This window comes from Mobula birostris, chromosome 9, assembly GCF_030028105.1.
Source record: "Mobula birostris isolate sMobBir1 chromosome 9, sMobBir1.hap1, whole genome shotgun sequence".
NCBI classification, from domain to species: domain Eukaryota; kingdom Metazoa; phylum Chordata; class Chondrichthyes; order Myliobatiformes; family Myliobatidae; genus Mobula; species Mobula birostris.
This window is the reverse complement of record NC_092378.1, coordinates 113,597,107-113,609,667: the sequence shown is the minus strand read 5'-3', so window position 1 is coordinate 113,609,667 and position 12,561 is coordinate 113,597,107. Positions and strand designations below refer to the sequence as shown.

Here is a 12,561-nt window from a genome sequence, read left to right as displayed (position 1 = left end):
GAGAAATTGAGCTTCGTTTTACGTTTAACCTTTGGGAAAAGAAAAAAAAAGGTATTGAAGGTGTAGCGACAATAATGTGGTCTATTGAGGATTGATGGCTTTAGCAGCTGTGTAAGCTGGGAACAATTTACATTAGTTCATTCAACATTTCTCAGTCTGGATAAAAAAAAGTGGAGGGGGGGAGAGGACTGGAAAAATAGTGAACTTTGTATGGGATATATCATCAGTGAGTGAGTACAGTCAACAGAAACAAAAGTAGAATTTTCTAGCATCTTCCCCTTTCCTTCACTGTCGTGAAGAAGGGTCTCAGTGCAAAACAATGGGATTTCTATCTTTCTTACATCCATTTGGCTCAGGGCATTATTTCATTGATATCTAACAGATTCACAGCCCACAGTGTCTTGCTTTCAGTCTTTTCCAGGTTCAGGTGGCTAAGTGAGCTGCTCCTCCATAGCTAAACAGTTAGTGGCCTGGCGGAGTAGGCTCTGAGAGATGCGTATTGTTCAGGCCTTGAATCCTGGGCCCATTTTCTGAAACACCCTGACAACTATTGATAGCCTAATACAGTCAAAGTCCTTTCAATTGGTTTCAAATGCAACTGCTGGTCAGAGACATTGAAAATCTATTCAAATAGATTTAAATAAGTTATAAAATAAAGTAATATAGAGAAATGTTTCATTAAAGATACCTTGCAAGAATTAATAAAGAATCAGGTTAGCAATGGGTTGGAAGTATTAGACTTCCATACAGGCACAAGATGAACTGGGTGTAAACAATTAGCAGCTGCAGATTTCCCCAACCATCAGTAGTCTGTCAGCTTGAGTTAGCCAGCTATTGTTCTTGCTCACAGTATAGTTGGGTGGAGTAGAACTGTTCCATGCTTGAAAGCAAGTCAAATACATTTCTTAAAAGGTCAGCCAAATTCTGATCATGCAACTGTAAGTACATGTGCAGATGATGTGATGGATTCAACCATAATTCAGTGATTAACTGGAGCATGCAAGCGAGTATTAAACGTAGACTGCTCTTTCTGAAATCTGATCTGCCATTTGATTGTATCTTGGTTGATGGATATCTTAACTACAGTTTATGATCCTTACTTCTGTAATCCTTAATACCATTGTCATGTGAATATTTATCAATCCTATTTTTGAAATTTATAATTCCTACTACCTTTGTGACATTAGCAACTTAGCTACATTACTTTTGGTATCTCCATTAAAGTCACAGATGGTCGAAGTTCTAGCTTTAACAGCTTAAGAGTATATACCAAATTAGCATTTTCCGTGGTATGAAGATGTATTTCCTGACGTCATCCCTGATTGATCAGGTCTTATTTTAAGATCATGCTCCCTGTTCTGGCCCCTTTAACAAAGTCAAACTTAAGAGACTGGCTAGTGATCTTAATGGCTGCCTTTAGATCACCCAGTAATCATCAGTACTGAAGGAAATATGAACTAAGTTATATCTTCATAACTGGTATTTAGAGTTAGTTAGCTAGAGCTTTATTGTCATTGCTATGGACAACTAGATTGCAGTGCTGCTCAATCTACTGCGCTGTCTCTAGTGTCTCCTAGCTGGGGCTGGTGCCTGGCTTGCCTCGGTGTTAATGGCGATCTCTGGCGGTATATGTTCTGTGATACTGAGCTGAGAGCTATCAATACTCTTAATACATTTGATATTGATATTCAGAAGTTCTTGTCAGCTATATTGTAGAACGTTTGCCTGATTGGGAGAGTTTGAAGCCTCTGCAACGATGCATGGCGCCATTTTGAAATATGGATGCATGAGAAGAAAAGACTGGGCTCCTATAAGATGACAATGGCCTTCAAAAGCAGAAGAAGCAAAGCTATATATGCCAATCATTCTTGATGTCATGGACTGGCAAATTCCTCACGTGCCCTTCACATCAAGCCTGATTCTTAGAATGCTGGACCTTATGTACTCATCAACTGTGCAGCTTTCTACAGACATCTAATCTCTATAATCCCAATACATTTACTGGTGGTAGGTGGTGAGCAATTAAACAGGTAGGGTGGGGGTTTATTGTGTGTATGTATCCCTATCCATTATAGTGCAGAAGACAATTTGTGCAGTGATTTTTTTTCAGTTGGAATTGCTGAATTAATTATCAATCTTGGGCTTTTGGTGGGGTCACCACCTTGTAAAATCTAGTCTACAACCAATTTGACCCTGGCAGTATGAAAATATAAAACAGAAACAGCTGAAAATATCTAAATTCTAATCAAATTTGATTAAGTCCTACTAAATATTATCCCAAGCAAACAACTGAAGTATGATTTATGGGAGCTACAAGGTCTGCATATCAAACTCGTAATTCCAATCCGAATAGGAAAGAGTTAGTTGAGCTCAAAGCTCATTTTCTTTAAATGATCATCGATCTGGCAATGAAAAAGATCTGGTAATGTACTTAGAGATTCCTCAACAGTTTAGTTTGGAGCAAGGAACAGTCAGTTGTGATCAAGATCAGTCATCATAATTGAAATATTTAGTGTAACAAATGCTCTTTAGTTGAGATTAGAAACCGTAATTGATTAACAAACTCTTTGCAGTCTGTACACTGAAGCAGGTGATGGCACAGATATGTTTAGGTTGTCACCATGTGTAATGTATATTAATTTGTGTGCCATTGAACGCTAGTAAATGACAGGACCATTTAGGAGGATACATGTGTGGATAGATCACAGCTTAATTCAAAGCTATATTATTCCCTTTATGGGTTAGGGAATTAACAATTTCCTAGTGCTTGCCCCTCCCAGAGAATTACATAGTTATGGGAGTGCCAGAGGCAGAAGTGTTTCTTGACATACCAGTAGGCACGTCTTTTCCCATCTCTCATTTTAAACACTTGTATCAGATATTCATTCACTCATCCCTGTGGAATGAGGCTGTTAATTGTTCTAGGGAATAGCGCTTTGACCTTGTGTGCTTAAAGTGTACTTTGTGTATAGTTCTAAGGAAATTAAATCATGCTTTGGTAAATCTGTACAGTGTTAATCGGCAATTATGTGGGAGTGTCAGAAGCCCTTTCTCAGCAACCATCTTTTTATCAAATTGCTATACCCTACCCCAGAATTTAACTGGGTACAGTGAAGGTATCATAAAGGCTGTTACAGACCTTTGTTTTCACCTTGATTGTGGTTTTTTATGAATTCATTCATGCAATGTGATGAACTTTGAGTGTTTTCTCCTCCTCTGGAAATGTTGGCCAGATTTTATCATTCACACAACTTGGAGGGGAGAACGGGGCTTGGGACCCCACAGCATATGTGCCCAGTTTTTGACATCAACTTGTAACAAAAGCATTTATATATCTAGTTAATTTCACGTTGACGGTGAGTTTGCTCAGTTGACGATAAGGCTTTTGATAATGGTAACTCAATTAAATACCAAGGGGAGGTTTCAAGGTAAGGCATTCTTAAGGTCATTGACTGGCGGTTATATGCCATGGTTATTACTTCTCACGAACCAGCCAAAATCTAAATTGGTTGTAATGTAATCTGGAGTCCAAATCATACGTCAGTGCCCCTATTCCTTGGTAAGTGTCACAAAGACTTTGATGGAACCCGCCTTCACTGTGCTGTACTTGGCAGCTTTCCAGTTTGGTAGTTTTACTGTGTTGTAGCTGACTTGCAAAATCTTGATTAGTAACCAGTGAGAACTGCAGCTGTGTGCTCTGATAAGTAGCAGGTAATGTTTGAACCTCTCAGTGGACAATCAGAAATAGTTGAAACAAATTCCCTTGACATCGGTGGTTTATGATCACTGAAATCCCCCACTCCCCACACCAGGTAACTCCCTAGACCAGTCATATAAAGTGCAGCCACAGATTAGAGGCTAGTATTTTCAGTTAGCCAGATTAAATGTATCTGGTCTTTAACCATATAACAATTACAGCATGGCAACAGGCCATCTCAGCCCTTCTAGTCCGTGCCGAACTCTTACTCTCACCTAGTCCCACCGACCTGCACTCAGCCCATTACCCTCCATTCCTTTCCTGTCCATATAGCTGTCCAATTTAACTTTAAACGACTATATCGAACCTGCCTCAACCACTTCTGCTGGAAGCTCGTTCCACACAGCTACCACTCTCTGAGTAAAGAAGTTCCCCCTCATGTTACCCCTAAACTTTTGCCCTTTAACTCTCAACTCATGTCCTCTTGTTTGAATCTCCCCCACTCTCAATGGAAAAAGCCTATCCACGTCAACTCTATCTATCCTCCTCATAATTTTAAATGCCTCTATCAAGTCTCCCCTCAACCTTCTACGTTCCAAAGAATAAAGACCCAACTTGTTCAACCTTTCTCTGTAACTTAGGTGATGAAACCCAGGTAACATTCTAGTAAATCTTTTCTGTACTCTCTCTATTTTGTTGACATCATTCCTATGATTCGGTGACCAGAACTGTACACAATACTCCAAATTTGGCCTCCCAATGCCTTGTACAATTTCAACATTACATCCCAACTCCTATACTCAATGCTCTGATTTATAAAGGCCAGCATACCAAAAGCTTTCTTCACCACCCTATCCACATGAGATTCCACTTTCAGTGAACTATGCACCATTATTCCTAGATCCCTCTGTTCTACTGCATTGTTCAATGCCCTACCATTTACCATGTATGCACTATTTTGATTAGTTCTACCAAAATGTAGCACCTCATAATTATCAGCATTAAACTCCATCTGCCATCTTTCAGCCCACTCTTCTAACTGACCTAAATCTCTCTGCAAGCTTTGAAAACCTACTTCATTATCCACAACTCCACCTATCTTAGTATCATCTGCATACTTACTCATCCAATTTACCACCCCATCATCCAGATCATTAATGTATATGACAAATAACATTGGACCCAGTATAGATCCTTCAGGATCTGTTTAATTTAGAAATTTTTTGGGTCTGTTTGCCCGGTCTGCATTTTAGTCAGAGAGAGTGCAAACCAAGTTAATTTGCTTGAGCTTAATTATCATAAACTTTAAATTGAAACTACACGATTCTTGACATGGAAAAAATATGCTGCTCAGTTAAGTGTAAATTATTGAACTACTAGCAATAAATAGGCATGTTTTACTGTGTTGGGCTCATGGCCAAGTGGTTAAGGCGTTCGTCTAGTGATCTGAAGATCGCTAGTTCAATCCTCAGCTGTGGCAGCATGTTTGTGTCCTTGAGCAAGGCACTTAATCACACATTGCTCTAGTGTCTGTGCGAGGAGTGGCGCCCGACACAGACTTCCAATCTGCGGCTTGTAAGGCATGAAAATGTCCGACACAGGCCTCTGAGCATGGTCTGAGTCGATGTTCCCTCCTCCCTCCTTTTATTGAGTGCTTAAGCTCATTAGTGATTAACTGTTACTGTTGAGTGGCCTCCTGAGTCTAGACCTCTCAGAGCTACTAATAAAAATCATAATTTTTACACCATTATGTCTCCTTGAAAATACAAATTTCAGCATTTTATATGGTTATGGCAACTTGCCTGTTGTTAATTTAACTACATAAATGTATTATTACATCAGTGATATTAAATAAGAGATTTGAATCAGGTAGAACAGTTAAAGGCCTAAAAATGAGATTAATTATCATAGAGTTTTTGAAACTATGATGAAGTACTTGATTGTTCTGTTCCATGGAGGAGTGATTCAGGTTAGAATGGATAAAGTAGGCCTACTTGGCATGAAGCAAAGAAGGTTTAGAGGAGATTTGATGGATGTGCGTGGGATCATGATGTGTTGACAGGGTAAGTAGAGAAGGATGATGCTGTTAGCAGATGGTTGATGGTTTGGATGTAATTTGAAAGTAATGGAAAAATATATAGTGCAAATATGATAAAAGTATTTAGAGTATCATCTGAAATTTGTTCCCTGTCAGATTTTTAGAAAAAGGTTCTTCAACTAGAGATCGTAGCGTAAGGGTGAAAGGCAAAACATTTAAGGGGAACTTGAGGAGAAACATCTTCACTTAGAGGCTGATGAGTGTGGAACATGCTGCCACCGCAAGTGGTGGATGGGTTTTCTATTTCAACATTGAGAGAAGTTTGGATACGTACAGTTATGGGAGGGGAATGGAGGGGCTATGGTCCAGGTGCAGGTTGATGGGACTAGGCAGTTTAAATGAGTCTGCATGGTCTAGATGGGCTAAAAGGGCTGTTTTTGTGCTGTAGTTTTCTCAGACTATACGAATTTTAAAAGGGAAGTGAATGGGCATTTGAAAGTAAATGTCAGGCAGGGGAATGGGATGGACTGAATTCCTCCATGGGGAACTGGTATTAATTCAATGGACTGCAGGAAAGAGCTATGATTATGAATATAGCTTCTTATATAACAGTTGAACTAAATGCAGCTGACACCCATCCAATGGTCAATAATAATTGAACAATAAAATAAACTTGTTTGCACATAAAACATAATTAAACTAAATATTAATTCCTGGTACATTTTCTTATAGCTCTTCTTGCTGAATGTAATGGAAAAGAAAAACTGGAGTCAACAATCCTCAAGTTGCGACAGGATCAGAAAGGTATGGATGTATCATGATACACAAGAGCACAAGGAAGTTGCTGAAGGAGTAGGCCATCAATCCTTCAAACACTTACTATGATCATGCTGAATCTGTGCTGGCCTCAGCTACCTCTTCTGTGCTATTTCTGCTTATTGCTGTATCCCTTAATCTGTTGAATATTGATCCATCTCCAGTTGTAGTTAATCAGAACCCACTACCTAACAAGGCAGAGAATTCCACAGATTTACCATCCATTGCAAGAAGTATAATTTCTTTTTACTTTAGTTTTAAGTAAAGGGCCCCTTATCTTTGCTCACAACTCTCCCACTTACAACACCTGCAGTTGCATGAAAAAGTTTGTGAACCTGGTTTTCTGCATTAATTCTGCAAGTGTCACTCCACTCTTCAAAAAGGGAGGAAGGCAAGAGAAAGGAAATTATAGGCCAGTTAGCCTAACCACAGTGGTTGGGAAAGTGTTTGAGTTTGTTATTAAGGATAAGGTTTCAGGGTACTTGGAGACTAATGATAAAAATTACTCAAAAGCCAGCATGGTTTCTGTAAAAGGAGATCTTGCCTGACAAATCTGTTAGAGTTCTTCAAAAAAGTTACAAGCAGAGTGGGCAAAGAGGCAGTGGATGTCATTTACTTGGATTTTCAGAAGGCATTTGATAAGGTAGCACACATGAGGCTGCTTAACAAGATAAAATCCTATGGTGTTACAGGGAAGAAATTGGCATGGAGAGAAGAATGGCTGTAGGCCGGAGAAGACGAGTGAGATTAAAGGGTGCCTTTTCTGGTTAGCTGCCATTGACTAGTGGTGTTCCTCAGGGATCAGTATTGGGACCACTACTTTTCACATTATTTGTCAACGATATATATAATGGCATTGATGAATTTGTGGCAAAGTTTATGGATGACACGAAGATTGCTGGAGGGGGAGATAGTGCTGAGTAAGCAAAGCGATTGCAGCAAGACGTGGACAAATTGGAAGAATGGACCAAGAAGTGGCAGATGGAATACAGTGTTGGGAAATGTATTTTGGTAAAAGGAATAATAGTGCAATCTGTTATCTAAATGGGGAAAAAATTCAAACATCCGAGGTGCAAAGGAACTTAGGAATCCTTGTGCAAGACTCCCAGAAGATTAGTTTTACAGGTTGAGTCTGTGGTAAATAAGGCATATGCAATGTTGGTATTTATTTCAAGGGGAATAGAATATCAAAGCAAGGAGAAAATGATGAGGCTTTGTAAGACACTGATCAGGCCGCACATGGAGTACCGCCAACAGTTTTGGGCCCTATATCTCAGAAAGGATGTGTTGTCATTGGAGAGAATCTGAAGAGATTCAGGGGGATGACTTCACGAATGAAGGGGTTAACATATGAGGAACATTTGTCAGAACATTTGGGGGATCTTATTGAAACCTATCGAATGTTGAAAGGACTAGATAAGGTGGATGTGGGGAGGATGTTTCCTATGGTGGGGGTATCCAGAACTAGAGGGCACAGCTTCAAGATTGACGGGCGACCTTTTAGAACAGATTTAAGGAGGATTTTTTTTAGATAGGGAATAGTGAATCTGTGGAATGCTTTGCCACAAACTGCAATGGAGGCCAAGTCCAGGCCCTGAGACAGGAATGCGGTGCCAAACCATGATGCTCCTTCCGCCACGCTTCACAGTTGGGATGAGGTTTTGGTTTACTGTGCAGTGTCCTTTTCCCTCCAAACATAGCGGTGTGGACTTCTGCCAAAAGGTTCAACTTTTGTCTCATCTGTTCACAGAACATTGTCCCAGAAGTGTTGTGGTCTTTTGCAAACTTGAGACGTGCGGCAGCGTTTTTTTTTTTTTGGAGAGCAGTGGTTTCCTTCGTGGTGTCCTTCCATGAACACCATCCTTGTTCAGTGTTTTTCTTATAATGGACACATAAACAGAGACTTTAGCAAGTTCTAGGGATTTTTGCAGGTCTTTTGCTGTTACCCCTGAGTTTGTTTTTCACCTCCTTCAGCATTGCTGGATGCCCGCAGTTCGGGAGTGTGGCAACAGTACTGAATTTCCTCCATTTGTAGATATTTTCTCTTACTGTGGACTGATGAACACTCAGGTCTTTAGAAATGCTCTGATAGCCTTTTACCGCTTGATACATTTCTACGATTCTTCTAAGTTTCTCCAAAAGTTGCTTGCATTGAAGCATAGTGTACATAAGCAGATCCTTCTTGAAAAGAGCAGGCTGTGTCAGGAACCTGACTTTGTGTGTCTTTTTTATTGAGCAGGGCACCTCTGCAACCCACACCTCCAATCTCATCTCATTGATTGGAACACCTGACTCCAAATAGCTTTTGTAGAAGGCACTACCCAGAGATTCACATGCTTTTTTTTTAACATAGTCTGTGATTGTTGAAATGATGAAATGATTATTGACGAGAAGGAGTACAAACCCCATTTCGAGAAAAGTTGGGATATTTTCCAAAATGCAATAAAAACAAAAATCTGTGATATGTTAATTCACGTGAACCTTTATTTAACTGACAAAAGTACAAAGAAAAGATTTTCAATAGTTTTACTGACCAACTTAATTGTATTTTGTAAACAGACACAAATTTAGTTTTTGATAGCTGCAACACACTCAGCAAAAGTTGGGACAGAGGCATGTTTACCATTGTGTTACATCACCTTTCCTTTTAATAACACTTTTTAATCATTTTGGAACTGAGGATACTAATTGTAGTAGATTTGCAATTGGAAATTTTGTCCATTCTTGCTTGATATAAGACTTCATCTGCTCAACAGTCCGTGGTCTCCATTGTCTGATTCTCCTCTTCATGATGCACCATACATTTTCAATAGGAGATAGATCTGGACTGGCAGCAGGCCAGTCAAGCACACGCACTCTGTTTCTACAAAGACACACTGTTGTAGCCCGTGCAGAACGTGGTCTGGCATTGTCCTGCTGAAATAAGCATGGACATCCCGGGAAGAGACGTTGACTTGATGGCAACATATGTCTCTCTAAAATCCTAATATACGCCTCAGAGTCAATGGTACCTTGACATACATGCAACTCACCCATGCCATGGGCACTGATGCACCCCCATATCATCACAGATGCTGGCTTTTGCACTTTTCGCTGATAACAATCTGGATGGTCGATTTCATCTTTGGCATGGAGAACTCGACGCCCATTTTTTCCGAAAACTAGCTGCAATGTGGACTCATCTGACCACAGCACACGGTTCCACAGTCTTTCGGTCCATCTGAGATGAGCTCGGGCCCAGAGAACTGGCCGGCGTTTCTGCGTAGAGTTGATGTATGGCTTCCTCCTTGCGCAATACAGTTTCACGTTGCATTTCTGGATGCAGCGACGGACTGTATTGAGTGACAATGGTTTTCCGAAGTACTCCCGATCCCAGGTGGCTATAATTGTCACAGTAGCATGATGGTTTCTTAGGCAGTGCCACCTGAGGGCTTGAAGATCATGCGCATTCAACAGTGGTTTCCAACCTTTCCCCTTACGCACTGAGATGTCTCTGAATCTTTTCACAATATTATGTACTGTAGATGTTGAAAGATCTAAATTCTTTGCAATCTTGAACTGAGAAATGTTCCTTTTGAACTGACTAACAATTCTCTTACGAATTTTGGCACAAAGGGGTGAGCCGCGACCCATCCTTGCTTGCAAAGACTGAGCCTTTGATGGACGCTACTTTTTTTCTTTTCAAATCTTTTTATTGTATATATAGGAAAAATAACATGAGTACATCAAAGTAACAACACTTACAATGCCTCAAAAAAAACCATCATCTTAAAGATTGAAAACAAAATTTTGTGAAAACAAAAAAAAACCTGAGCAGGAAAGTGAGAATAAAAGAAGAGAACCCATTAGGTGTACAGCCCCGGAGCCATGCGTCATACAAAAAGCTTCTAAAAATAAACATCAAACCGCCAGCAAAAGAAGAAAATATACTAAAAGAATTTACAATTAGATCATGGAAAAATTATATCAATTAACTCAAATGATGATAACGAGCAAATGAGCCCCATCTTTTCTCAAAATCAAATAAAGGTTCAAAGGTTCGACTTCTAATTTTCTCCAAACTAAGACATAGCACCACTTGAGAGAACCATTGTGACAAAGTGGGAGCTGATGTATCCTTCCACTTCAACAAAATGGCCCTCCTAGCTATCAATGTAACAAATGCAATAACATGTTGGTCAGACACAGAAATACCATGACTATTTTGAGGAACTATTCCAAAAAGCACAGTTAATTTATTAGGTTGTAAATTAATTTTAAGTGCTTTAGAAATTGTTGAGAAAACCGACTTCCAGAACTGTTCCAATATAGAACTAGACCAAAACATATGTGTCAGTGTAGCTATCTCAGTTTTACATCTATCACAATGACTATCAACATTAAGAAAGATTTTAGAAAGTCTCTCCTTTGTCAAATGATAACGATGTACAATTTTAAATTGAATCAATGAATGGCTAGCACAAATTGAAGAGTTAACCAATTTCAATATCCACATCCAATCCTCCGTCATAAAAGTCAAATTAAGTTCCTTTACCCAATCCTGTTTAATCTTAGACAAAGTACGCTTATCCCATTGTAATAGTAAATTATAAATTCTTCCAACAGAACCCTTAATCAAAAGATTCATACTCATAATAGTATCTAACAGATCAGCCTCCAATATGTAAGGGAAATTACTTAAATATTTTTGTAAAAAATGTCTAACTTGAAGGTATTGCAGAAAGTGTGAGTATGAAAGAGAATATTTATCAATTAATTGTTCAAAGGACATCAATCTATCTTCTTTAAATAAATCCAAAAAAGAATTAATACCTTTATTTTTCCAAAGTAGAAAAATTGGATCATTCAAAGAAGGCTTAAAAAAGTAATTTCGGTAAATTAAACTACAAAGTTTAAATTTTTTAAGATTAAAAAAAATTGCGGAACTGGAGCCAAATTTGTAAAGAATACTTAATCACAGGAGATAAGTTTAAATTAACAACTTTACCTAATTGCATAGGTAAAGGAGCCCCCAATAACGAGGTTAAATAAAACTGTTTTACAACTTTTAGTTCCAGGTCTACCCAAATTGGCCAATCACACTTATCAACCCAGTATAACCAAAAAGACATATATCGCAGATTAACAGCCCAATATTACATTCTAAAATTAGGCAAAGCAAGACCTCCATCCTTTTTCAATTTTTGTAAATGACATTTACTAATTCTTGGTCTTTTATTATTCCAAATAAAAGATAAAATAATAGAATCAATCCAATCAAAAAACTTCCTAGTCAAAAAAACAGGAATATTCTGAAATAAATATGAAAATTTTGGTAGAATCATCATTTTAACTATATGAATACGACCAACAAGTTAAAATATAAGTGGACTCCATCTACTAAATAAATACTTCATAGAGTCTACTGAGGGAACAAAATTAGCTTTATAAAGATCCTTATATTTTTTAGTAATTACAATACCTAAGTATCTAAAAGAGTCTGAAACTTTAAAAGGAGTATTATCATATATGGAAACAGAATCATTTAAGGGAAACAATTCACTTTTACTAAAATTAATTTTATATCCTGAAAAACCTTCGAATTCATTAAATAATTTTAACAGGGCAGGAATGGATTCATCAGGGTTAGATATATAAACCAATAAATCATCAGCATAAAGAGAGACCTTATGCATGGTCTCATTCACAAATATCCCATGCATATTTTTAGCCTCACGAAGAGCAATAGCAAGGGGTTCTAATATTAAATTAAACAACAAAGGACTTAATGGACAGCCTTGCCTTGTCCCCCATGAAAGCTGAAAAAAAGGAGACCTACATTGTTAGTAACAACGGTAGCAATAGGGGCTTTATATATCATTTTAATCCAATTATTAAAATTAACACCAAAGCCAAATTTCTCTAAAACATTGAATAAATATTTCCATTCGACTCGGTTGAACGCTTTTTCAGCATGCAAAGATACAACACATTGTGGAATTTTAGAAGAGGATGAATATATAATATTAAG

At 38.3% G+C, this 12,561-nt stretch overlaps 1 protein-coding gene across 5 annotated transcripts in view; it reads left to right on the top strand.

The window, feature by feature from the left end:
- The window catches only part of tbl3 (transducin beta like 3), a 95,312-nt gene that overhangs the window by 62,144 nt on the left and 20,607 nt on the right, over positions 1-12,561 (top strand). For all 5 annotated transcript variants that reach the window (XR_011887249.1, XR_011887247.1, XR_011887248.1 and 2 more), the window contains exon 20: positions 6,468-6,539. Coding sequence is in view for 2 of the 5 variants with exons in the window: in XM_072268636.1 (XP_072124737.1) it covers positions 6,468-6,539 (72 nt within the window). In the remaining 3 variants the exon portion in view is untranslated. The remainder of the gene's footprint in view (positions 1-6,467; positions 6,540-12,561) is intronic.